A 27,289-nucleotide genomic window follows, 5' to 3' on the forward strand; every position below is an offset into this window, starting at 1 on the left:
TTTACATATCAGAAACAATGAACACAATCCCATTTCATTAATCTCTTCCATTATTCCTCTAAAAGGATCAAAACCAAATGCAGATTTGTTCAACAAGCAAAACCCATTAAGGAAATCTTTTGATTTTCTTGTAAGATACGAATGCTATTAATTACCAAGAAACGATGCAGTAAATTCAGCAACTAATTAAGATAAATATTTGTAATTGCACCAAATTATAACCGTTACAATAGGGATTCATTCGTTCTAAAAGAGATTTACTTTATCATAACGAAGCTCCAGTGAAGTTTCCAGGAAGAAGAACAGTAATCATGTATACATACATATATGAAATGGTTCTCGGTTAGTTTTTCATTCATAAGTTTTTTTTTTTAAACCTGTTTCTCTTCTTGGTTCTACTTTGGATAATCCTTTAAAAAGATAAACACAAGGTTTCAGAAGTCTTCTAAATAGGTTTCTCACCATCTTCGCATTGATCATACACCATTATGATGCCTTTGAGGTATCGAAAACCCGGTGACCAGCTTGCAGTCATTGCTGATCAAGAAGGTTGCTCAACCGTGAACAGCAAGCGAAGAAAGTTGCGGTTGGCTATTGCAGTCATATACTTCACCAGGGTTCTTGTTTCTCTTTCCAAGAAAGTCCTTGACCCTAAAAACCGCCTCCTCTTGCGCTCCCTCTCCTATATTTCCGTTGACATTGCCGGAGAAAAACCAAGTAGCGATGATCGTAACCCTTTTCTCAACATTGACAAGAGATTTCTCATTGACCTGGTGAGAAATAAGAGCTTTGAAAGTTTGAATCAATTAGGAGGAGTTCAACAGGTTGCTGTAATCCTCGAAACTAACGCGAAGCGTGGCATTGGCAGTAACGAGGTCGATCTTGCACGTAGAATTGAAGTTTTTGGTGCCAATAGGTATCAAAAACAGCCAGCAAAGAGGTTCCTCAGCTTTGTCATTGAAGCTCTTAAGGACCCAACTATTATCATCCTTGTGGTATGTGCTATATTCTCCTTGGCTTTCGGTATCAAACAACATAAGTTAAAAGATGGGTGGTACGATGGAGGGAGCATTATTCTTGCTGTGTTTCTAGTTGTTATTGTATCTGCTGTGAGCAACTTCAAGCAGAACAGGCAATTTGAGAAACTTTCAGATGAGAGCAGTGACATCAAGGTGGAAGTAGTCCGAGATGGGCGAAGAGTCTTCGTTTCGATCTTTGAAATTTTGGTGGGTGATCTTGTGTGTTTGAAGATTGGTGATCAGATTCCAGCAGATGGGTTGTTCTCCGAAGGACACTCTTTGAAGGTGGATGAGTCTAGCATGACAGGAGAAAGTGACCATGTGGAGATCAATGAAAGTGAGAATCCTTTCTTGCTTTCTGGAACTAAAGTAACAGATGGTTATGGCACCATGCTTGTTACCTCTGTGGGTATGAACACAGCCTGGGGGGAAATGATGAGTTCAATTATCCGGGAATCAGATGAGGAGACTCCATTACAAGCTCGCCTTAACAAACTCACATCAAGCATTGGGAAGATTGGACTAGCAGTGGCTGCAGCTGTTCTTGTGGCTTTACTGGTTCGCTACTTTACAGGAAACACCAAAGATGGAGGAGGAAACAAAGAATTTAATGGAAACAAGACCAAGTTTGATGATGTGATGAACTCAGTTATGGATATTGTTGCTGCTGCAGTTACAATTATTGTGGTGGCAATTCCAGAAGGTTTGCCTTTGGCTGTTACTCTTACTTTGGCTTATTCTATGAAGCGGATGATGGCTGATCATGCAATGGTTAGAAAACTCTCTGCTTGTGAGACAATGGGGTCTGCCACAACTATTTGTACAGATAAAACAGGCACCCTCACCTTAAATGAAATGAAGGTTACAGAGGTTTGGCTGGGAACAGAAACAACTGAGGTCAGTTTTCCATTGGAAATAGCAGATAATGTGTATGAGTTGCTTCAGGAAGACATTGGTTTAAACACGACCGGTGATGTTTACAAACCAGATTTTGCTTCATCTCCTGAGATTTCAGGCAGCCCAACTGAGAAAGCAATACTCTCTTGGGCTGTTTTGGATTTGGGAATGAATATAAATGAACCAAAGGAGAACTGTGATGTACTCCATGTGGAAACCTTCAATTCAGAGAAAAAGATGAGTGGAGTTTTGATGATGAGAAAGAGTCAGAAGGCCATTCACACACACTGGAAAGGAGCAGCAGAGAGGATTCTTGATATGTGTTCACACTACTATGTCAGAAGTGGAGCAATGAAAGCCGTGGATGATGCTGAGAGACTGCATATAAGTATGATTATTAAGAACATGGCTGCCAAAAGCTTGCGGTGCATTGCTTTTGCACACACAGAGGTGGCAGACAAAAATGAGCAGGCAGCTCATGGGAAGCTAGAAGAAAGTGAACTGACTTTGATAGGGCTAGTTGGTCTAAAAGACCCATGTCGTCCAGGTGTAAAAACAGCTGTTGAATCTTGCATAAACGCCAGCGTAAATATCAAAATGATAACTGGAGACAATGTCCATACAGCAAAAGCCATAGCTATTGAATGCGGTATTCTCAATGCTAATGAAGATTTGAATGATGAAACTGTAGTAGAAGGAGAACAATTCAGAAATTATTCACCAGAGGAGAGAATGGAAAAGATTGATAAGATTAGGGTGATGGCAAGATCATCCCCATTTGACAAGCTTCTCATGGTGCAGAGCTTGAAGCAGAAAGGTCAAGTGGTGGCAGTCACAGGAGATGGTACAAATGATGCACCTGCTTTAAAAGAAGCAGATATTGGACTTTCCATGGGAATCCAAGGCACTGAAGTTGCAAAAGAAAGTTCAGACATAGTTATATTGGATGATAACTTCACTTCTGTTGTAACAGTTTTGAAGTGGGGTAGGGGTGTCTATAACAACATTCAAAAATTCATTCAGTTTCAACTCACAGTGAATGTTGCAGCGCTTGTTATCAACTTTGTTGCTGCAGTTTCTTCTGGTGAAGTTCCACTCACTGCAGTACAGCTATTGTGGGTGAACCTAATAATGGATACTTTAGGAGCTTTAGCATTAGCCACAGAACGACCCAGCAGCGATCTCATGACAAAGAAACCTGTGGGTAGATCCGAGCCACTCATCACCAAAAACATGTGGAGGAACCTTATTTCTCAGGCCTTGTATCAAGTAGTGATCTTACTGACCCTGCAATTCAAAGGAAAGTCTATTTTCAGTGTAGATGAGAAGGTAAAAGATACTCTTATTTTCAATACTTTTGTCCTATGCCAGATCTTCAATGAGTTCAATGCAAGGAAAATGGAGGAGAAGAACATATTTAAGGGCCTACACAAGAACAGACTCTTTATTGGGATTGTCATGATTACCATAACTCTGCAAGTGGTAATGGTGGAGTTCCTAAAGAGGTTTGCCAACACTGAGAGACTAAACTGGGGACAATGGGGTGTTTGTGTTGGAATTGCAGCTTTATCGTGGCCGATTGGGTGGCTTGTTAAGTGGATTCCGGTATCTGGGAAACAGTTTATCTTCTTCCCCAAGTGAAAGCTTCTGCCTTTTTTTGACAATTAACTTCTGGTTAGACTTTAGAGCTGTCTTTTCTTTTTCCTTTCGTTTCTCACTAGTAGGATTGATATATAAGAAAGTTTTTCAGTAGTTTTATCCCAATTAGGTCTGTATATACCTTATTTTCAGACATTGAATGCAAAGCTCAAACAATTTAAGCTCCAAGAATCAAACTTTACTATCAGAATTCTAATAATCAAGTTCCAAACAATTAAAAATTTCGCAAGTTTTTTATTTCACGGTTCATATTTTTGTCATAGAAAAAAGTCAGAACTAAAAGTGAATGCTTGAATAGAACCCAATTAAGCTTAATCCAGTCAATTGTTCTCATCTAATTTTACTGTATCAAAACCCATTAGAAACTAAGAAATATCAAGCCAATTTACTAGTAAGAAAATCACAACAAAAGGCAAGTACATGTTTTTTTTTTCTGGAGAATCAAACAGGGTATTCTCCAAATCATGCATGATGATACAAAGAAAGGAAAATCTAACACATGGGTCGATCGAGATTCAAGAAGAAAGGAACATTTATGATATATTTTATTTATGGTTAGAAAGCAATCATCTTTCTCTATCAGAGACATTTCAACAAACATATGGGACCCAAAATCAAAATACCTTCATACAAGCAGTTGAATACATCTCGGGTTTGGGGAGGAGGAGAGAAAATGATAGGAGATTTGGTACCTCGTACATTTCAAACCAAAGAAGAAAAACCAGAGACCCATGAAAGCAACTGTCATGTCATGTTGGGAGAAGGACCCACTGTGTCGATTCGGGTCAGTCTTTGACGAGTATTTTAATGATTTGGGTTCAACTTCATTTGCGTAAACGATGAGTGGATGCTTTGGATTCCATTGCTTCCAGTTTCTTGTTTGAGAAAATATATTTCTCTTCCAATTTTCAGAAGCTTTGTTTGGAAAGACAGCCTGAGAGAATAAGTAATAGAATTGACTGAAATAAATGAAATTTTGTTCTAATAAGTTTAAAATCTTTTACTTTTTGTTTTTTTTTATATTAGAATTTCATTTTTGAAATACTTTCTTAATATTATATATATATATATATAATTAACATATAATTCTTTACGTTTGAGTCCAACTACAACATTATATTTTTTTTAAAAAGGTTATTTTTAATTAAATATTTTTTTTATTCGTAAACGTAATAAATTTATTAAAATTTAGTTTAATTTACTAATTATAATTTAATAATTCACTAATTATTTAATTTATTAAATTAAATATTATACATCAATCACTACTAATTTATAATACACGAATAAAATTATAAATTATATATATATAATAAGATTTAAATTCGTGATATTTAAATAAAATATAAATGTCTTAATTGATAAGTTGATAAGATATTTTTTATATATTTTTTTAAAAAAATATTAAATTGAGTTTTAAATCGAATATAACTACTCAAACTAAAAAAATTTAACTACGTTGGAATATTATTTTCGTCCGTAATTATAATAAAGTCATCTAAACATCTTCTAATTATTTAATTATATTGTATGTTTACGCGCAAATTTTTATCATAAATTTTAAAATTATAATCTTTTTGTATCACTTGCTAGTTTTTTTTTTTTTTTAGGAAATCCTTTATCACTTGACAATTATATCATTAAGTTTACAATTATTTCTAATTATTATTTAACATATACTAAGAAATAGATTAAAATCTATACATACATAATAGAATTTTTATAAATTTATAGAAAAAAAAAATCTATTAGCCCAAAAAAAGAAGATAAAGAGAAAGAAAAAAATGATAAAAGAAGATATCACTAATGGGCTTCCAACCAAACACACCCATATCTTATATATAAAGCCCTAGAGGCTATACTTATATAATATATAAATATAAAATCATAAGAGTATATTCACATCAATGGAAAAAATTTCTCAAGCCATAGTGAAATAATGTTTATAATATATGTTTATAATATATATTATTTATATATTCTTACTTTAAAATTTTAATATAAAAATATTAAATATTTCGAATCAGATAGAATTTTAAAAATAATTTATTAATCGTTTTAATAATAAACCGTAAATAAATATTATTAAATATTAAATTTTCATCTGCTTAGAGACCAAGAAATTAGGGAAATCTTATCTAGCTAAGAAATTAATTAATCATATATGTATGTGTATATATATATGTATGAGAAAAATTTCAACCACCCACTATTTCTTTTTCTTTCTAGTAATTTAGCACACATATATATATATATACATACATACATACATATACTATGTTACAAACATTAGTTACATAGCTAACGCCTGTCTGTACCTATACATTATAAAAACGATTAGTTAATTAATTAACTATTTAAGTATCACAATTCAAACATTAATGTGCATGCATGTGGCAATGAAATTTATTATATTATATGTATGTGTATGTATACATGTATCGTTCCTATCATGCGTAGAAAGTTGACCATATGTAAAGAATTTGCACTTTTCCTTTCTTCAAAACCTAGAACTTCTAAAACATACGGATGTATATATACATCATATATGGTGATCATTACATATTTGAATTCATATATACCTGTATACATACATACATATATATGAGAGAGAGAGAGAGAGAGAGAGAGAGAGGACCACAAACAGAAAAAGAAATCATACATCATCATCTACTTAAATAAACTAGACAATAAATCGTCATTTAGTTTGTATAATGACCAAATTATCATTATCATATACATATATATATATATATATATAAATGAAGAGATTAAATCTCAACAATGATAAGAGGAAGGTATCTTCAGATGTTATCTTACTGTCTTATACATATATATGTATATTATATAGTAAGAATTGAGTATATACATACATTCATATATATCTGTGTATGTATATAGATATATATAGATATATATAATGGCAATTTCTCTACTGGTGCAATATTTCCATGATTACAAATACACCATGAATTGCTGAAATAAGAAAGAAACTACAATTAATGCTCATGACATAAGAGTTTGGGAAGTTTTTGGTGGGAAAAAAGTAAATTGCATTTCAATTTCTACAAAATTTTTGAAAAGTGTATTTGTAGCAAAATTCAATCCCGATTCATACGAGAAAACAAAACAAAATAAATGAACTCGAAGCTCGAAGATCGAACAAGATCTGGTTAGAAGTTATCGACTATACAAAAATATATATTATATACAGAAATTATAAATTTATGAACACCAACATGAAAGAAATATATGAAAGCACAATCTTCAAGACACACACACACACACACGTGAGGAGGAGATCTCAAAAGCACCAACACCACATTAAGACAGGAAATTTTGTCACTTGAAACCCTAACAACAATATCTTCATCCTGCTAAATATGATTCTTGCAAAATCCTAATTTGACACACATATACAACCCCAGAAGACCCTATTCATAAATTAATATATACATGTGTGTATATACAGGAATTCATATCATATAAGCATTAGAAGTAATCAGGCAAAAAAATTGAGGAGTACCCAGATGAGAGAACATCACATACCTTGTTCTTGTTCTAGGGTTTTTGCAAAGAAGAAGCCCTAATAGAGAGGTTGAATTGAAAGAGGGATTTTTTATGTATAGGGTTGTTATGAATTAGGGTTTTTCTTGCTACCATTAGCAGATGAAACTGCCACATGATCTATGCTCTCCTGATATGGCAAATCAACACGGAAAAAGCTCAGATCATGCTGGCAGCTTCAACTGCTATAGTGGTGCAAGATGCACATAGGTGTATATGCATATATATATATATATATATATATATACACACACACATATAGATATGTATACAGCCTCCTCAAATTCTCTTCTTCTTCTTCTTCTTCTTCTTCTTCTTCTTCTTCTTCTTCTTCTTCTCTCCACCTTCTTCTTCTTCAAGCTTTTTGAGATAAGAGGAGAGGAGAGTGAGAGGATATAAATAGGGGTAGGAATTTAATGTGTTGATTTTTTACTATTATTTTCCTTTTTGCTCTCACAGGCATATGTTTTACTACTTCCAATCTCTCATTATCTTTGTCTCATATGACATTAATTGTCATCACTACAGTACAATAGTATATATAACTATAACTATATATATACATATAATATATTAATGAATATTGATTGTTTCATTGGCTTTAACAGATATGATGCAGCTCCCATAATGGTCATAATTTTTAGTATATATGTCATAATTCACAAGACTAGCTAAATATCAATAACAATATATATATATATATATATACATACATATTATTAAATAACAGATATGATTAACTTATCTGAGTAGTTGTACACCTACTCATTAAATTATATCCTTATATCAATCTTATTTGATGATTTTTGTATGTGTCTAATAATTATATATTAGGTATTGCTCCATTAATATTATATTTTTCTTAATAATTCAAAAGGAGATGTGTGTGTGTGTGTGTGTGTGTGTGTGTCTATGTATATGTGGGTGTGTATATATATATATATATATATATATTAAAAGTAAAGAAGATGAAATGTGGTCCCTAAAGAGGAGGAAAATTAAGATAGAATATTGTCACGCCCAGTACGCTACCACATGCAGACAGGTAAACCTTATTCATGCCCCTGCTTCCCTCTCTTTTCTTCTTTTTCTCTTTTTGGTTTTCTGTCTCTGTTTTTGTTGTAAGACTGTAAGGTATACATCATACATATATATACATATATGTGTATATATCCAAAAAGAGTACGCATTAGAACATGGGTTTTTCTCGTTGTGCCTTAATTTTACTTATTTAATATTTTCTTGCTCGTTTAACTGAACAAAATATCCAGTCAACTTTAATAATTACTTTTAAAATATGTGTATACATGTATATCTAATTGCCAAAAGGACATGTATATGGAGATAACGTATATACACATATACATACAAATGTGTAAATGGGGGACCATGTTTGTGCATGGGATTCACAGGTGTTGCATAAGGCTAACACAAAAGGCAAGATAAGGAAACAGGTGAGAAGAAAAAAATTTAAAGCATCTTAGCCTATCGAAATCAGCTCCTCCTTTTCAGTGGATTGTGTTTTAGGTCATTTACTACTAGTTCCTCATTTATATACATATATGTATATGTATATATGTATGTATACGTGTATATATATACAGAGACACACACACATATCACCAATATTTAAGTATTCAATTAATTAATTAATGAGTTACCACCGACCCATTAGTTAGTTTGCTAAGTGATGATGTTAAGTTTTGTGTTTGTTAAAACCCATTTTAAAAGTACCTAAAAGTCTATGCTTTTTGCTTTTGGTTGGTGCCACAAGCATACATCAAAAAGCAATTAGTTAAAAACATTATCATAAACTACACATTTTTTTAAGATTAAAAAAAAAAAAAAGTTCAATCGGAATTGTAATCCGGACAAACAAACGTAATACCCTAACTCAAATTGAGTATAATTTAGTCGTTGTAATTCCACCAATATATTAGTATATATCATACTTTCAAGTATGAATTTTAAGATTCACGATAAAAAATTAATTTAATTATTTTATTTAAAGAATTGCTCGAGTATTATTATAAGTAACTATGTGTTGATATTTTTTTTTAAAAAAAATTAATAAATCTATTATATCTCAAAAATTTTAACAATACGAAGGTAATATATGACGCGGGTAGATAAAAATTGACATATGAGAGTAATAATCAATAAACTATGGTTGGTAAATAAAAATAGATATAGACAAATGAGGGTCGTAGTTGACAAACTCTAACGCAAATTGAACCACGTACTTTGATCTATAAAATGAATAAATGATGACTCTTAAATTTTTACTAATGATCCAAATTTTTTATGCTTTAAGTCAACAAAATAAATGAGTCGACAAGCTTAAAGAGCAAAGTAAAAAGTTTCAGAGAGAGTACCGAGTGTGAGAAATAGAGAGTTTTAAGAGTACTTATCAACTATTATCTTGGTTACTTATACATAGTTTGCTTCATCCTACGCAATGTAAGTGAACAATCTAATATGATTATAACCAGTACTAATAAATTCTAACTCTACTTTTAAATATCAGATTAATTGTCATTGATAAACCTCCGATTATTTTTATTATTGTCACATGTTAACTTGATTGTTAAATATACTTAGACTTGGTTGTCGAGTATTTTGATTTGATTGTGAATTACTTATTAAATAATCTGTTGTATCATTTTACGATAAGTTTTTACTTTATAAATAAATACAAAGTTTAATTTTTTCAAAAATAATATATCAGTTTAGATAACATTTACTACTTCAAAATATAATTTAAGTGCTGTACACCAAAGAATTGGCAACCAAGAATATGGTACATACCCTCACGAAACTTTGAACTAATATATTCTCTTTTTCATTTAAGAATCTATTCTCTTCGTAAAATTAAATTACTATATATATATATATATATAAGAATTAAATCTAATTATATATACTTGTATATGGATTTTTTCTAGGTTTAATTAATTAATTCTCTTTTTTTTTTTTTTTTTTTTTAAAAAGTTGCACTTCCTCTTGATTCCCACCATATGATCCTTTCCTAATATGGAAATTAGCTTGTAATGAGTTTTGCAAAACAATTCACTTTTTAATATTTAATTAATTATGGGCTCGCGCATGCACACACAAAAAGAGGATTAATTATAATTTTTTAATCCTAATTAAAAAAAAAAAGCTTTATCTCTTTAATGATTTTTTAATACTAATTAAAAAAGCTTTATCTCTTTAATGGTTTTTTTTTTTTAAATTATTAATCATCTTTTTTGAAGGTCCATCTTATTGGTGCATATATATATATATATTGTTTTTCTTAATTTAAATTAATCAGAAATTAATGAAATAAAAAGTTTATTTAATTAATTGGATCAAAATAGACCAATTTTCTTTATCCTTAATTTTCTAAATAAAGAATGGGAATCATAATGTAATACATACATGTTACTTATAATTTAATCATTATATAACTAATTAAGGATATATTAATTGTAATTTACAATTAATCATATGTGATATACGATAATTAATGATTGACTTATGATTAATATAAGATGCATGACTCACAAGTTGTTGGGGGATAAATCGAGTGTTAACTGAATTAGTAAGAGACGAGATCTAAGTTTAGAATGATAATAACGAAGAAATAAAATATGTAAATTTTATTTCTCTTTGTGTGTTTTGAATGGTATGAAAAGAGTGGGAGAAAAAAAAAGTTTTACGGGAATTTATGAAGATATTGATAGGGTTTAGAATAGATGGTTCTGGATCTTGAATTTTTTAATTTTAAGTAATCGTTTTTATTAACTAAAAGATTTCGAAAATATTATTAGTATGCAAATATTTTGTACATAAGTTGATAATTTATTGGTGCTTGTGAATTAAAACATATTAAATTAGAAAATTTAATTTTGAAATATAATCCATAAATCTCATACTAATATGTAAAACAATGAAATCAATTAAGGGTACTAATATTACACACATATACATATATGTATATATATATATATATGTGTGCAAAATGACATTGATGTGATTCAAGGTTAAGGATATTATAAAATAATTATAACAAAGTTATGCAAGATAAATAATTATGCTTCCATGTGATTGTGGCCATAAGCCATTTGTTGCCTATACGTTTATATGTACCAAATATTCTTGGACTATGTTTTCGAATCCATCATACTCTTTATATATATATATATATATATATATATATATATATATATATAATTCAATTAAAATTAATAAAGATCATAATGATTATAATAATATACTATAGTTTCTATCGAATTTAATTTAGAATATGTTGTTTTAATTTTATTTTAAATATGAATTACCCATATTCAATCTTGTTTAATTTCAAAGAACTATTGGATTTTTCTTACTTTATTAAAATATACTCACCCAAAAGGAATTATAATTTAATTTGAATATAATATTAATTATTGTTTAATTTAATAATTAATACATTTTTTTCTTTATAAAAAAAATTGTGTACTTAAGTCATAGTGTATTTTTGTGTATGTGTTTAGTTAGATATTATTTATGTTATATTATAATTTATGATTATATTATTTAATTATATATATATATATTATCAACTAAAAAAGAACATAATATAAAAGAATAATATCTCATTATAAAATATTTATTCTATTAAAGAAAATGCATGAACATTCACCAATAATGTAGGAAGCATGATTAACCCAATATGGTGGAGTATTATTATTAGCTAGCTCCATAGTTCTTTAAGTTCATATATATATATATATATGTATGAATATACACACACACATAGATATACACACACATAAAAGTCACATTCTTTACATTACATAATATTAATGGTCGTTTTCAATATTTTATATTTATATTTATTATCTAATTAATTAGTATAAAAGTTAGGCAATATTACACATATATGCGTATCTATATGTGTGTGCATCAAAAATTACATTGATAAAGACAATAATTTTTTCCCAATTCATTAAGAATCTAACATATTATTTTTTGGAAAAAAAATTAATATAAACTAACTAATGAATAAATATATACATATATATAACTTAATATAGTACAAACTAATAACAATAATAACAACAATAACAACAATCATAATAATACGTGTTGAACTACTCAATTTTTAAAAATAAACAATCGAGCCTAATTCAAAAATTAAACTAACATATATATATATATATATATATATATATATATAAACAATTGAGCCTAATTCATAAACATGCGTATTGAACTACTCAATTTAAAAAAAAAAACAATCGAGCCTAATTCAAAAATTAAACTAATATATATATATATATATATATTTTCAACTTGTAGACAATTCAAATTACTTGTTAGTCTAAATAAATCGAACCAAAACTGAAAGCTGAATGTAATGTAATGTATATAAATACTAATATATTATAATAGAGGTTGATATATGATCGGACGATGATTAATAAATAAGAGTATGGGTTAGACTACTCAACCTCATTATTAATTTAAGTATTAACTTTTTAGTTATTAACTTTTAATAGTGAAATTTTTAAATTTTCAAAATAATAATTATGGTAGCACTAATCAAACGCTGAAAATATTTTTAATTAAAAAACTCAAGCGTCAGAAACAAGTAGCACCAGTGGTCTAGTGGTAGAATAGTACCCTGCCACGGTACAGACCCGGGTTCGATTCCCGGCTGGTGCAATCTTTTTGAAAATTTATGGATTTCTTTTCCTAATATTTTATGCTTTCCTTTGTCAATTTCAATAATTGGCCAAGAATAAGATTATTTTTTAAAGCCCATTTTATGTATGCTGGTAACCAGTTAAACCTTAAAAGCAACAAGATTTTAAGAGCGCAAAAGTCGAGTATTCTCTTTGTCAATTACAAGCTCTCACAGAGAGTAAAGAAAGAAAATAAAAGAGAAGAGGAGTTGGAATCTGTTTCTTTCAACATTCATTTCAGTTTTCTCAATAAAATAAATTTCAAATACTATTTTGGGATAAAAAGAAAGATCGCTTTCTGATTCTTTGAACATCCATTTTAGTTGTCTTAACAAAATCTCTCTTTTTTCAGTTCAAAAATCAGTACTTTTTTTTAACAATGTAACTTGTTTGTGCTAAACTTAAGAGTTTGGTGCAATATGTAAGTTAGGAATGTTTGATATGTAGAACAAGTGAATCATTTATATAGTGTTACTTGAGAAACTTTGGTGCTCTAAGGACCAGCTCTAATGGGGACTTTAACCTAACATTCAAAAAAGTTTCATATTTTCATGTTGGTAATTTCTTTTTGTCAATGCAATCATTAAACTATTTTTTTCATAGAATAATAGTATATGACTTGTAAATTATTAGTCACTTTGTGTTATAGCTTTAAGATTTAAGTAAATGATATTTTCAATTAAAAAGAGTAAGATTTTTTATTTGAACAAAAAAAGATAGGGATTTTAAAGATGGGAATAGTCTACTGTGTGATTATGACTTTTTCACATCAATTTTTAAAGCTGTTTGATCTCTTTTCACTTAATTTCAGGAACCTAAATCACTAGGGATAAAAAGAAGTTCTATTGATTCTTGCATTCTCTATGTGGAAATGTTAACAAAAGAAATGGTTGCAATCATATTCCCAAATATATGATTTTTTAACAATTGGGCCTATAGAAACATATATTGTAGAGGATGATACATAATAAATTTAACTGAAAATATAACATTCAAGTTATCATCTTTGAAGAATTTAGAAATGAATTGTTAGCAACAGAGAGATCTTGTTTCTACGAACCTTAATCATTCTGATTCAGTTGAAAATAAGGTAAAAATGAACTTTCCTGATTCCCTAATGATTGATAAAGATGCTTTGACACCCAATTTTATGTTATAGTTTTCTTGATAAAATAAAAAAAAGACACTTGATGAACTACTTTCTCATTTCCTGATCGACGTAATTGCTAATTTTATTTGCTTTATAGGTCCCAAAATTGAGGTCTGGATGGAGGAGTCTAATTGGAGTCTACGACTCTCTAATGGGAATTATTTTCTTTGATACAACTGACATATATGGACTACATATAAATGAAGTTCTCGTTGGAAATGTACACACTTTCACTAGCAAAATTTGTTGGTAAGGGATTGATAAGATGTCTATCTACGATTGAGATAAAAAAACTATATAAATAAATTCACTACTCAGTATTTATTGTTATAACTGACAACAGTCCTTATCTTACAGTCCTTGAAGCAATTGCCCAGAGAAAAAGTTCAATTGGCCACAAAGTTTGGCATTGTAGCTAGTCCGAGTGAGAAGGACAATCTTGAATATGTGCAGCTCGTTGTGAAGCCAACTTGCAGCGTTTTAGTATAGATTATATTGATCTGTACTCAGCATTGAATAACAAATCAGTACATATAGAGAAAACTTTGAGTAATTCTCTTCCTTTCTCAGCAGAACAACTGATGTTAGAATTTTATGTAATTTTTTACTTATCTGTTTAGTATTTTCTTCAAGTATAGATGAGTGAATTGAAGAAACTAGTCGAAGAGTGAAAGATCAAATACATTAGGTTATTTGAAGCAAGTCCATACAAAATAAGGAGGGCACATACAGTTCATTCTATTACATCTGTGCAACTGGAATGATCTCTATGGACTTGAGATGTTCCAGTTTGCAGGTTAGCTAAATTCTAGTTGACTTCGTAATAAAATTTGACCTTGTTAATCACTTGACTTGAAAAGTCTCTCGAAGATAAAGTAGATGACTTGTTTATTCACTTTCAAAACAGTAGAGATTAACTTATTTGTAGGGATATTGGCATTAAGATTGTTATGTACTCTCGTCTCAGCCATGGGTTTTTTTAGTGGTAAAGCTGTTAAGACACAAACGTCTCTACTTTCTCATTCACTACACCATGTAAGTCTATATGCATATACACCATATATATATGTATGGAAGTGTATATGCATATATATATATATATATTATACTCAGAATATAAAAAAAGAAAAAAAAGGATGGCATATGATTTCATATGGTCAAACATCTCCATCCACATGCCTGAAATCCTTTGGACCGAGTCTACAATTGAACCAGTAAAATCCCTAACAGGTCCACAATTCAGCCCAATTTGTAATTGAATCGGGCTAACCGACCCGAATCCGGCATCTTTTCCCAGTCGTTCGGTCTTAGATTCCCGTTGTCTGTGTAAGAACAGGCAAACAAACCCCGGGAGGAATTACAGACCGATCACATATGCCTATAGCAATCTCAAGTACGTAAGCATGGGAGAGGGAGGAGAAACTATAGAACAACGTCGAAGCTCTCTCGCGGGACCTCTCATCTTCCTTATCGTTCTTGTCTTCCATTTCCTCTCCCGAAGGCTGGAGCAATTGAAGAAGGTCATTTGGCCATGTTTTTGTCAAATTAAACATTCTGATTGAGAATCGTGCTTTTAAATTACCGTTATTTGATTTGACTCTGGTTTCCTCGGCAGAGGGGATCAAAGAATGAAACAGAAATCCAGTTGCGGGCGGATATAAAGCAACTCCTGAAAGAGGCAAGCTCCTTGTCACAGTGAGTCATTCCTCGGCAGTGAGGCATTCGTTGCTGATTTTAACGGGTATTATGATATCTAGAGCATCTATTTGGATATATTTATTTTTGCTAATTTTTGTTGCCTGAAATATCACCTCTTACTAATAATGGATGTTATGATTAAGTTAATTTTAGTAACAGTGTCCGGAATATCATTTATGGCAAATTATGTTGACATAGTAGCTTCGTTAGGTTTAAATTTTGAGCTCCTGAAAATGGTAGTAGCATTATATCATGGAATGAGGGAGAGATGCATTGGTTTTCCTGTTGATTCCAGGCCATCAGCATTTGCACAAGCTGCAAAACTTTGGAGGTTAGCAGCTGCTAAGGGGAAGGAACTTGCAAACTGTAAGTTTGTTTGCACTCACAACTACATTAACCCGCACGAGATGGTTATATACACTTTAAAAGCTAATATTTCTCTGGTTTATTGCACAATCTACTTGGCTGTTTTGGACTTATGGAAATGTTTGAAGAAAAATCATTGATTGACAAGTACTTTTCTTATGATTGCATAAATTATCTTATCATTTATTTTATATGTGATGGTTAGGTTCTAGAAGCTAATTTTCTGTAAGCTTTTTTACCATGAAAATTGAACTGGGTAGATAATTGGAGAAAGGATTGTGCTTATTTTGCATTCATATTTCTTTTCTGTTTCAAAAGAAAAAGTTTAGAGAAAGAGGTTAGAAGAGGGCCTATTTCTTTGGAGACTACTGTGAACTAATGAATATCAAAGAGTACTACTAACACAGACGACAGACGTGCGGCTGATTATATGTTTCTTTCCAATAATTTGTTTAGCATACCTTTTGTAATTATTGGCAGTAGTTTCTAAAAGTAGAATTACCTAAAATGTGGTATGTCTGGACTGTGGTGCAGGGTATTGGTAAGAAATATTATAGATGCTAAGTGTAGGTACTACATAGGATTAGATACTAAATTTGTGCTTGAAAGAGGGTAGGCTAAGTCTCTACATTATTTTGATCTGAAGTACCGCTGAACAACTTATTAGGTTTATTATTTGGTTGTTAAGTAATAGTTTAGTAATACAATCTGTTGTATTGGATCAAATCTAGGATTCAAATCCTTTTTATAGCTACGACAAGAATATCAATATTCATGTTATAAATTTTTAAAGAACCAAGTAAATGTACTATATGTCTCTAAAGAAGATAAACAAGATATTTCCTAAATTCCAAGAAAGAAAACTTTGTTTGATGGACTCTTACTCTTTACGTGGACAAATGCCTCTTACACTTTACCTATAACTAATCTCTATTTTGAAGGAAAATTTGATAGGATATAGACTCTTCAGTCTGTCTTTCCTGAGCTTTTTGAGATATATAAAATACTGTCGGTCCCCACAGAGACAAGAAGCACCAGTGGTCTAGTGGTAGAATAGTACCCTGCCACGGTACAGACCCGGGTTCGATTCCCGGCTGGTGCAACTTTTTGAAGTTTTATGGATTTCTTTTCCTAATATTTTATACTCTTTTCCGTCAATTTTTTTCATTAATTTGGCCAAGAACAAGATTATTATTTTTAAAACCCACTTTATGTTTGTTGGTTACCCCCGTTAACATAACAGTCAAAACTTAAAAGCAACAAAATTTTAAGAGTTCAAAAGTCAACCACCTTGTCAATTACAAGCTGTCACAAAAGAAAGGAGAAAAGGAACTGAAATCTGAAAGATGGCAAAAGAAATCAGAATTCCAAGAGTAAAACTAGCCAACCAAGGGCTTGAGGTGAGATCCATTTCTGATTCTTTTAACGCCTATTTTAGTTTTCTCAGTAAAATAAATAGTTTTTGAAAAAATTTGCACTTTAAATACTATATTGGGATAAAAGTAAAAATATCTTTCTAATTTCTTAAACACCCATTTTAGTTATCTGAACAAAATTTCTATTTTTTCCGTACAAAAATCAGTACTTTTTATAAGATCTGAACAATGTAACTTGGTTGCACTGAAGTTAAGAGTTTAGTGTAATATGTAAGTTAGAAATGTTTGATAAGTAGAACATGTGAATCATTCTTATAGTTTTACTTGAGAAATTTTGGCGCTTCAAAGATCAAGTTTAATTGGGATTTCAACCTAACCTTCATAACCTATATTTTCGTGTTGGTAATTTCTTTATGTCAATTTAACCATTAAAGATAGTCAACTTCTCTCTTCAGAAAATAATGGTCTATCACTTTGAGATTGTTAACCTCTTAGTATGATATCTTTAAAATTTAAATAAGTGGAATTTTTTTTTGAACCGAAAAAGAAAGGGATTTTAAAGATGAAAATAGTCTGCTGAGTGATTATTAATTTTTTTACATCAATTGTGGATCTCTTTTCAGCCAATCTCGAGAACCTAGTTAATCACCAAGGACAAAAAAAAGATTTTCTTGACTCTTGCATTCTCTATGTGGCAATGTTGGCAAAAGAAATGACTGCAATTATGTTTACGAATATATTATTTATTGTCAATTAGGTCTATAGAAACATATATTGTAGAAGACGATAGATAATACATTTAATTGAAAGCATTGAACATTCAAGTTATCATCTTTAAAGAATTTATAAATGAATTGTTAGTGACAAAGAGGCCTTGTTTCTATGATCTACTACGGTTGAAACTTTAATCATTCCGATTCCGTTGAAAAGATGGTAAAAGTGAACTTCTCTGAGTCCCTAATGAATGATACAGATGCTTTGGCACCCAACTTTGATCTCTGAGTCCCTAATGAATGAGAAAGATGCTTTGGCACCCAACTTGAAGAATTTAGAAATGAATTGTTAGAGCCAGAAGATGCCTTATTTCTATGATCTCTTATGATTGAAACCTTAATCATTCCGGTTTAGTTGGAAAGAGGGCAAAAATGAACTTTCCTGATTCCCTAATGAATGATAAAGATGCTTTGGCACCCAACTTTTATGTTATAGTTTTCTTCATAAAACAAAAAAGGACACTTGATGAGCTGTTTGTCTCGTTTCCTCATCAATGTAATTGCCAATTTTATTTGCTTTACAGGTCTCAAAGTTGAGGTTTGGATGTACGGGTCTAACTGGAGTCTGCAACTCTCCGGTGGGAATCACTTTCTTTGATACAGCTGACGTATATGGACTACAACAAATGAAGTTCTTGTTGGAAGGTACATACTGTCACTAGCAAAATTTGTTGTTAAGGGACTGACAAGATGTCTATCTAGGATCGAGAGAAAAAATCATATAAATAAATTCACTGCTCAGTACCTATAGAGGAAACTCTAAGTAACTCTCTTCCTTCCTCAGCAGAATAGCAGATGTTAGAATTTTCTGTAATTCTTTTACTTATCTCTTTGGTGTTTTCTTTAAATATAGATGAGTGAAATGAAGAAAATGGGGGAAGAATGAAAGATCAAATACATTGGGTTATCTGAAGCAAGTCTGGACACAATAAAGAGGGCAAATGCAGTTCATCCTTAATGAATTGTAGAGATATTTCTCACGCACAATAAGGAGGGCACATGTTAGCTTTATTCAGATATACAGATATTTCCCATTTCGCTTAGTGGATGTAATAAACTACGAGAGTGATGTTTCTTGAGTGGCTGCTCTATAGGTATATATATTATGCTATCCCGCTGCTTGATGTTTTAATCTTTTTTAGGTACTGCAAAAGACACAGCTTTGAGCACAGAGTAATGGCAGGTAGCGTCTCCCTTTATCAATAACAAATTATGCTGATTCAAAAGTCATAAACCGAACTATATAGGAAAGTCAACATTTGGAAGAATAATATTCAGGTATTAGAGTGCTTTCTGAACCTTGGTTTGTGAATATTATCACTTTGATTGTTTGTTTTTGCCTTTTATTGTTGGTTGATATGCTTAATACTGGTATCTAGTTCTTTTCCTTCTCGAGTGCTTCTTGATGCCTTGTCACCAGCAATTCTGTGGATGGCTCTATTTTTTTTGCAAGTAGTGGGCGAGTTGGATGTTCCTCATTTTGGTTTGTTCGTCCATTGTCTTTTTTTCCTTTCGTGAAGTCCCATATTTAACTTTTTAGCTAATAAACATTCTTTTTATCTGCTATGAAGTGGCCACGAGCTTTGCAAAACCAGCATTTTCCTTGGGTGTCCCTTTTAGTAGGAGCAGATTTTAAAAGCCATTTGATAAATGGTCGATCTTGGATCTGCATGAGAACGTTTAACCAAGGGAGTGAAGTTGGTATCCCTGGAGAATATTGTTGAATCTCATTTTCTTCAATTTTTTTCTCTGTGATCTTCGATTTTACTCTCCTCTTTGTTCTCCTTTTTGCAGCTTCCTTTTTCTGCGTCCACAAGCACAATGAAGATCGAGAAGCTGAATGAGAATGCTGGTTTTGTCCGCGTAGAACTTACGGAAGGAGACCTGAAAGAAGTTTCTGATGCTGTACCTGCTGACAACGTACCTGGTGCTAATACTTATAAGAGCTTTCTTCGCCTTTCATGGAAGTATGCAGACACACCTCCAAAGGATTCTAAGACCTCGGCTTAATTAAGAAGTAATTGCTGCCTATTTTACTCGGAGAATGTAATGATTTGAGTTTTGAGTATGAATTTTGAGAGCATGTAATAATCTGTGCAGTATAATCCACATTGCCTGGTAAATTTATGAACAACGAAATTAAAATTGCAGAAAAAATAATATATATATACAATAATGACTTTAAAAAGTTAATAATTTTGTGTAAAATAAAATAAATAAATAATTAGAACATTTAAATTATAATAAACAAAAAACGTGAGAGGCGAAATGTTCTGCAGGGTGGTGAACGAACAGTCACCCTGTGTCACTTTCAGCCCTCATTAAATCTGGATATTATACTGTGGTAAACAAGATCTGGATTCCTTATTTCTTTTTTTTTTTTTGAATCAAAAGAAATCTTGACAGTCAATCATCATTTTGAACTCTCGTTAAATGCAGCTTCAACGAACTAGAGTTGCAGAGCTTTGAAACGCCGAGTGAAACGAAGAAAAAGAGAAGGAGAACTGAAACCTGAAGATGGCAGAAGAAGATAAGAAAGCTCAAATTCCGAAGGTGAAATTGGGCAACCAAGGACTTGAGGTAAAGAAAAAAAAGAACCCATTTCAATTTTCTCAAATCAAACGTGGTCTTCTTTGGTTATTCAAATCAATGCTTTGAAGCTTTTTGTGGGATTTAGGTTTTCTTGCCGCAGTCAAAAATTATAATTTGAATCTCTATCTTAAATTAGTACTCGAATAACTGCGGAGTTAAAACCCTTTTGTTAATTGGGATATTGCTCTTAACTTACATGCCCTTGTCTTTAGGCTGTTTTGAGGAAGATGCCCTTATCTTTAGGTTACTGACAAGTAAGTTCCTCTATGTAAATAGATGGTTGAACCTTGATGGAAGACAAGGATTGACTCTATACAAAAATAGCTATATTGAACCTTCAAGTTTTAATCTTTTAAGACTCTGGAAATAAACTTTTATTGGTTATGAAAATGATAAATGATTCTTGGTTACCAAACTTAATCCAGTTCCTAATTTTCTATTACCTATAATCTATGAGAAAACGTTTGTTGATTGCTGTATTTACTCCCTGTACTTCACAATTTTTTGCTCGCTAGGTCTCGAAATTAGGGTTCGGATGTATGCGTCTGTCAGGAATCAAGAGTATGTTCCCAGGACAACCTGGGTATGCAACTGTATCTGATGATGACGGAATTATGGTGATAAAGGAAGCCTTTAATATGGGAATCACTTTCTTTGATACAGCTGATATATATGGACCACACACAAATGAAATCCTTCTTGGAAAGGTACATTCTACTGCTAGTACTTCTTAGTTTCTGAAAAAAATAAGTTCAAAATTTCGAATCCTTGCTGCCAATCTGTGCTTAATCCATGCTTTCGACCGAAACGGGTGTATGCTAAGGGGACATGTTAGCGTTTTAAGTTAACTTGGTTTCTTAGTGATGCGGAACTCAGAATAAACCAATGTGATCAAAAACCCCGCTCGTATCACTCAGCCTGATGAATTTGATTGTTAAATTTTTGTCATTTTGACCTGAAGAAAATGCATACCTTTCAGGCCTTGAAGCAATTACCAAGAGAGAAAATTCAAGTAGCCACAAAGTTTGGCTTTGTAAGTGGTATAACTGTGAGGGGTGATCCTGAATATGTGCGCGCCTCTTGCGAGGCTAGCTTGCAGCGCCTTGGTGTTGACTACATTGATCTATACTACCAACATCGAGTAGACACATCGATTCCTATAGAGGAAACTGTGAGTAATTTTTCTCCATTTTTTAACAGGATAACTTCATTTGCTATCTTCTGTAAGACTTCCTGACGTCGTTAACTTATGTTTTGAAGATGAGTGAATTGAAGAAACTGGTGGAAGAGGGAAAAATCAAGTATGTTGGATTGTCTGAGGCCAGCCCTGACACGATAAGGAGAGCACATGCTGTTCATCCTATCACTGCTGTTCAAATGGAGTGGTCTCTTTGGTCCCGAGACATCGAAGAAGAGATTGTCCCGCTTTGCAGGTTTAGTTAAAATTCTAATTGGATTTTTTGTTAAATTTGCATAAGCACCTTGACATACAAAATTTTGTTGAGGACAATTGGAAGGACAAGCATTTGTCTGTAATTTTCTAAGCATGTATTAGTTCAGAAATCAGAAAAGCTGGCTGTATTGCAGGGAGCTTGGCATCGGAATAGTTCCGTACTGTCCTCTGGGACGCGGTTTCTTCGCTGGAGTGGGCGTTGATTCACCTGCAACTGGCTTGTTGGTATGTTTCTTGTCTAATTCTTTGCCTTCTTTTCGTTCACAAGACAACAGAGTTTTTCATTATGTTTGGGAAGGTGAAGTGTTAGTGTGCTAATAACCAGGTGTTTTTTTTTTTTTAACTTTTTCGTTAGGCCTCGCATCCTCGTTTTCAAAAAGAGAACTTGGAGAAGAACAAGAGTATTTATACTCGCATACAAGAACTTGCTAAGAATCATGAATGCTCTCCTTCTCAACTAGCTCTTGCCTGGCTTCTCCATCAGAAGGATGATGTGGTGCCTATTTTTGGTGAGTAGTGTTATTTTTCTCTTTCTCAAAGTAAATTACTTTACAGTTTCATATATAAAAATATGTATCTACATTTTATAGTTTTAGTTGTGAACTTGTGAAATGCCATTACCTATGGAATGGGTAAAAGTTTTTATTAGATACAGGTCAAGCCTGGTACTTATCACTGGCCTTGGATCTCTACAGGGACAACCAAATTGAAGAACATGGAAGAGAATATTGTCTCGGTTCGGGTTAAGCTTACAGAAGACGAACTGAAAGAAATTTCGGATGCTGTACCTCTCCATGAGGTGGCTGGTGGAAGATCTTATGCAAGTGTGGATCGTCTGTCGTGGAAGTTTGCCAACACTCCTCCAAAAGGTTCTGTTTTCTCAACTTGATCAAGCCATACGAAAAGATACATTTCTTCATCGCTGGTGTCACGTTAAAAAATAAGTTGCACTAAGTTTAAAAAAAAAAAAAAATTCATGCCAAGTAAAATTAGTAGCTGAATTGAAGCTACATTATTGAAGCTTTTATGTCTGTGATGTCTGATCAAGCAAAAACAGAGAGAGAGAGAGAGAGAGAGAAGAGAATTCCTGTAGCACAATCAAATTTATGGCATAGGAAATCATCAGCAAGTGATAAGAAGCACTAAATTATCATATAACATAGTATTCTATATATAGTACACAATATAGCAATGGAATTCATGTCTCCTTTATAATAAAATATAATAAAACTAAATTATATAAGCTCTGAAGTTCTTAACTTTTGTATTAACATTTGGGATTAAGCAGACTATAGTCCACCATTAAGAAGCATTACAGGCTCCAGGCGTAGTATAGCTTGATCCTCGCGTAGGTTGATGAGCTCCTTCTCGGGCAATGTCACTGTTACTGTCCGGGCAAGGCCTCCTTCAGGCGAAGGCATCACCATGATCAACCCTTCACCTTCTGCATTCCCCACATGATATGTCACGTGAACAGGCTTGTTATCGCCATCAAAAATGGCAGAATACATCAAGGGTGGATCACCATTGATGATCGTATGCTCCATGCTAACACAGGTCAGTTCAGGTCCATACATTCTGCAGGGTGATTCGTACTTCCCTCCCTCACCCTTCTGTGACTCCAGCCAATCTATGGCCGACAGAATCTCTTCATCCTTAAGTCCCGACACATGTCTGTGAATCAATCCGGCCAAGCATCCCAATCTGGAAAACTCCATGTCCTCCTCGTTCACTGACAAAGCTGAAAAATGCAAGGCATTGCCGAAGTAACCATAAGGAAGCTGTGGATCCTGCAGTCGTCTCCTGAAGTCTGTACAGATTGAGAGAAAATGTTGATGATGATCGTTATGTTTTTGACCCTTTAGACTCGCTATACGTGTCCAGAAAAGCGCAGCCAGAAAATCAAAGGGAGTGGCGTCGGAGAAGCTATCATGTATTTCTGCTAAACATTGGTCGATTGTCGAATTGGAGAACTTGAAGGTGGCTGCGGCCATTATGGGTGAAGTTTTTGGTTTCGACTTGGTTGCGTAGTAAGGAGAAGCTGGTTTGTGATTGGCGGTGGTTGTCGGGGTGGTACGAGCATGGAGTGGCCGAGAGAAGGAAGGAGGGTGAGCCGCGGGCTGGCCGCGGTGACCCTCCGTCCATGATTTGAATAGAATGGTTAATGTGGTTGGATCTGCATGCATATGGCTGCAGCTTATTCCTAGAGCTACACCTCCTCCCTCGAATTCATTAACCTGAGAAACATCGGATATACATTTCAATAATTAGATGAAAATTATACCTACTATGATATAATCGATAATATCATAATCTTTTTACGAAAACACACAAGATATACGGTCTGATTTAAATTTATATTTTTATTAAAAAAATAAAAATATTAATTATTGACCACCTAACTAAATCTTTTATTTTATTTTAATTTTTGTGTTTTAATTATTCAATTATTTATCTGTCAGCATATATATATATATATGTGTGTGTATCTAATTGGCTGCAGCACCAGTTCCCTCACCTCATATTTTATCACTAATGTCAACTGGCTTATTTATTGGTGAGGCAACGGTATGTACCTAACTGAAAATAGATGTCACAAAATTGGATTTTTCAATGTTTTCATGTTATGAAAATCATTATTATACATATATATATATATATTTTTAAATGAATATTTTCATACATATATATATATATATATTTACATATATACATACAGAATTAAATACATTACCATTTTAACGAAATCTAATAATAAATGATATGAAATCTATTCCAAAAAGAGAGAGCATTATTAAATAAATCATTTAATTAAAGTAAATAAATAATCCTATGTTTCGACCGTATTATAAAATACCTGAATCCGAAACGGCGACCATCCACTAGGATCCTCCGGCATATCCTCCCACACCGTCAGATCTCTTTCCCGAACCCCATCAGCTGATCTCAACCACTCATCAACTGTAACACTCACCTTCGCTCTTAAAATCCGAACACCCGCATCATTACACTTCACGACCCAGTTCCCATTCTCTCCCCGGGTCAACCGGCCCGTAATCGGATGGTAAAACGACAGCACCTCCGACAAACACTCCCGCAACGGATCCAAATCAAAAGCCTTAAACGGGTTTCTCTCGTAGTAGAACACCGCATGGAGAGAATGCGAACCTAACGCGTGATCCAAAGCAGAAAATTGGTGGGTCTTACCCGGCCCGACTGGCTTGCTGGATACCGCCGTTAATATCGAATGGACATTGACCCAACTCCGGTTGCCGCACATCTTTCCGGCCCGGAAATGGAAGAAGAATGGGGAAAATGCGAACACTCTATTTGCACTACAAGGAGGACTAAAAGCCGGGTTTCTTGTGTGTCGATAAAGTGTATGGAGAGTGTGTTTATATAGGCGGCGTAAGTTTGTTGTGTGAATTTAAGAAGGGGAAAGGAAGTTCGTTGGGTCTCCATTAATGCAGTCCGGGAAGAGTAGTGGGTGGTGGCCGGTGCCCTCCGTTGGATTGCAGTGACAGGAGTTAAAAAGGAGATAGTGTAATCCGGGTCGTATTTAATTAAGAATATTTTAATTTAAATAATTATTTTAATTAAAAAAAATTAATCACCCGAAACACCTCATTGCGTAATATAATATATTACGCATTAATACATTAATAAATTAAATTTTAAATTCCGTTAAATTAATCATTATAAGTTAACTATCATCGTCCTATCATATATTTCTCGTTAAATAATTATACGTCAATACATTAATAAATTAAATTTTAAATTTTATTAAATTATAAATAATTTTTGAATTCGTGACTTTCGAACGTGGCATTAAAAATTTTAATTTAGAAGTATCTTTTGACGTTCAAAAAAATCATTTATACAAAATTTCAAACCAATCTTATCAAATGTCAAAGAAAATCATGTTGTGCAATAACGTGTCGATAAGTAGACGGAAGTTAAATGCAAACATTAAATGATATTATTGAATTTATGAAACTATTTCACGAGCATGGTTTTGATATAAATATTTTTGGTATTTATATATATTATATATATTTATTTTATTTTACGTTTATATTTCTTAAATTCAATAAGTATATAATACTTGTAACATTTAAATAGATTATGTCAAGTTATAATAAAATATTTTGATTAATTTCTTAATTTAATCAAACGTGAACTATAGAATAAAGATTCGAATATAGTTTACATCAAGAAAATTGTGAACCTAATTTTGTTTAATTGCACTTATTAGCCTAGTAGAAATTTTGGGAGTTGAAAATTGGTCATTGAAATAAGCCATGTATCTACACTTGATTTTGGAATTTCAATAATTAAGTGGGAATAATTATATATATATATATATATATATTTTACCTTTAGGTAATTGATTGCCCCACCCCCCATATTGATATATAATTATTCTAATAATAACATACATTCACAATTTGAATAATTAAAAATTAAATTAAAAGGGATGTATTTTTAAACTTTTATTACTTACCTTAAATATATTTTAATTGAAATAGTTACATATTTATGCTTTTTGAAATATCAAATGATATATTTGATAAAATTGTGTTTGAACTAAACAAAATTTCAAAATGTTAAATTAAACACAATATTCATTAAGTAGTATGGAAATAAATTAAAATATTGTAACAAACCGTTTTCTCTATTGAGAAATAAATTAAAAAATTTACGTAGTAATAAATAAAAATTTAATATTTAATCATTCTCTATACGGAATTACAGATCATGAAATTTACAAAATTCTTTACGTTAAATCGTTATAATATAATTAAATCGACTTTGCAAAACGAACTCTTACTGTCACTAAAGGTTCATCAAAGTCTTTCTTCAATTTTGAACTTGCTATTGATCTGAACTCATTTACATTGGGGGTTGTGAATTGGGATGAGCTTTACGGACTCAATAAGGAAGAGAGGTAGTGCCCAAAGCCAAGACATACATACACTCAATCACACAAGATTTACAAAATAAATGTATATTTTCTTTAAAACA

General features: G+C 32.0%; 4 protein-coding genes, 1 long non-coding RNA gene, 2 other non-coding genes and 1 pseudogene across 7 annotated transcripts; 6 read left to right on the forward strand and 2 right to left on the reverse strand.

The window, feature by feature from the left end:
* The first annotated feature begins 158 nt into the window (after positions 1 to 158).
* LOC110809690 (calcium-transporting ATPase 12, plasma membrane-type pseudogene) lies at positions 159 to 4,285 on the forward strand (annotated as a pseudogene).
* A 1,763-nt stretch (positions 4,286 to 6,048) lies between these two features.
* Positions 6,049 to 8,682, reverse strand: LOC148253601 (uncharacterized). Its single transcript, XR_015821282.1, has 2 exons — positions 7,125 to 8,682; positions 6,049 to 6,551 (listed from the first exon to the last, which is right to left on the reverse strand). It is a non-coding gene; the product is annotated as an uncharacterized LOC148253601 (long non-coding RNA).
* Positions 8,683 to 12,765: 4,083 nt separating this feature from the next.
* On the forward strand, positions 12,766 to 12,836 carry TRNAG-GCC (transfer RNA glycine (anticodon GCC)). Its single transcript has one exon. It is a non-coding gene; the product is annotated as a tRNA-Gly (tRNA).
* Positions 12,837 to 15,342: 2,506 nt separating this feature from the next.
* Positions 15,343 to 19,056, forward strand: LOC110809675 (protein GET1-like). Its single transcript, XM_088222507.1, has 4 exons — positions 15,343 to 15,526; positions 15,622 to 15,701; positions 16,000 to 16,070; positions 18,744 to 19,056. The coding sequence occupies exons 1-4, from the start codon at positions 15,410 to 15,412 to the stop codon at positions 18,815 to 18,817; spliced, it is 342 nt and encodes a 113-aa protein (XP_088078633.1). The 5' UTR covers positions 15,343 to 15,409; the 3' UTR covers positions 18,818 to 19,056.
* On the forward strand, positions 17,102 to 17,172 carry TRNAG-GCC (transfer RNA glycine (anticodon GCC)). The gene has a single exon. It is a non-coding gene; the product is annotated as a tRNA-Gly (tRNA).
* A 16-nt stretch (positions 19,057 to 19,072) lies between the features above and the next one.
* On the forward strand, positions 19,073 to 20,236 carry LOC148253602 (putative aldo-keto reductase 1). Its single transcript, XM_088222506.1, has 4 exons — positions 19,073 to 19,497; positions 19,599 to 19,702; positions 19,791 to 19,916; positions 20,014 to 20,236. Exons 2-4 carry the CDS (start codon positions 19,688 to 19,690, stop codon positions 20,227 to 20,229), a joined length of 357 nt encoding a protein of 118 aa, XP_088078632.1. The 5' UTR covers positions 19,073 to 19,497; positions 19,599 to 19,687; the 3' UTR covers positions 20,230 to 20,236.
* A 207-nt stretch (positions 20,237 to 20,443) lies between these two features.
* LOC110809674 (putative aldo-keto reductase 1) lies at positions 20,444 to 23,422 on the forward strand. The gene is made up of 8 exons (XM_022035563.2): positions 20,444 to 20,563; positions 20,659 to 20,799; positions 21,327 to 21,518; positions 21,791 to 21,982; positions 22,072 to 22,244; positions 22,399 to 22,489; positions 22,620 to 22,773; positions 22,960 to 23,422. Exons 2-8 carry the CDS (start codon positions 20,737 to 20,739, stop codon positions 23,151 to 23,153), a joined length of 1,059 nt encoding a protein of 352 aa, XP_021891255.2. The 5' UTR covers positions 20,444 to 20,563; positions 20,659 to 20,736; the 3' UTR covers positions 23,154 to 23,422.
* LOC110809673 (acetyl transferase 1-like) lies at positions 23,395 to 25,809 on the reverse strand. Its single transcript, XM_022035562.2, has 2 exons — positions 25,122 to 25,809; positions 23,395 to 24,501 (listed from the first exon to the last, which is right to left on the reverse strand). The coding sequence occupies exons 1-2, from the start codon at positions 25,542 to 25,544 to the stop codon at positions 23,554 to 23,556; spliced, it is 1,371 nt and encodes a 456-aa protein (XP_021891254.2). The 5' UTR covers positions 25,545 to 25,809; the 3' UTR covers positions 23,395 to 23,553.
* Between the last annotated feature and the right edge of the window lie 1,480 nt (positions 25,810 to 27,289).

Source organism: Carica papaya, chromosome 6 (genome assembly GCF_054855325.1).
Source record: "Carica papaya isolate Zhongbai chromosome 6, ASM5485532v1, whole genome shotgun sequence".
Lineage (NCBI taxonomy): Eukaryota > Viridiplantae > Streptophyta > Magnoliopsida > Brassicales > Caricaceae > Carica > Carica papaya.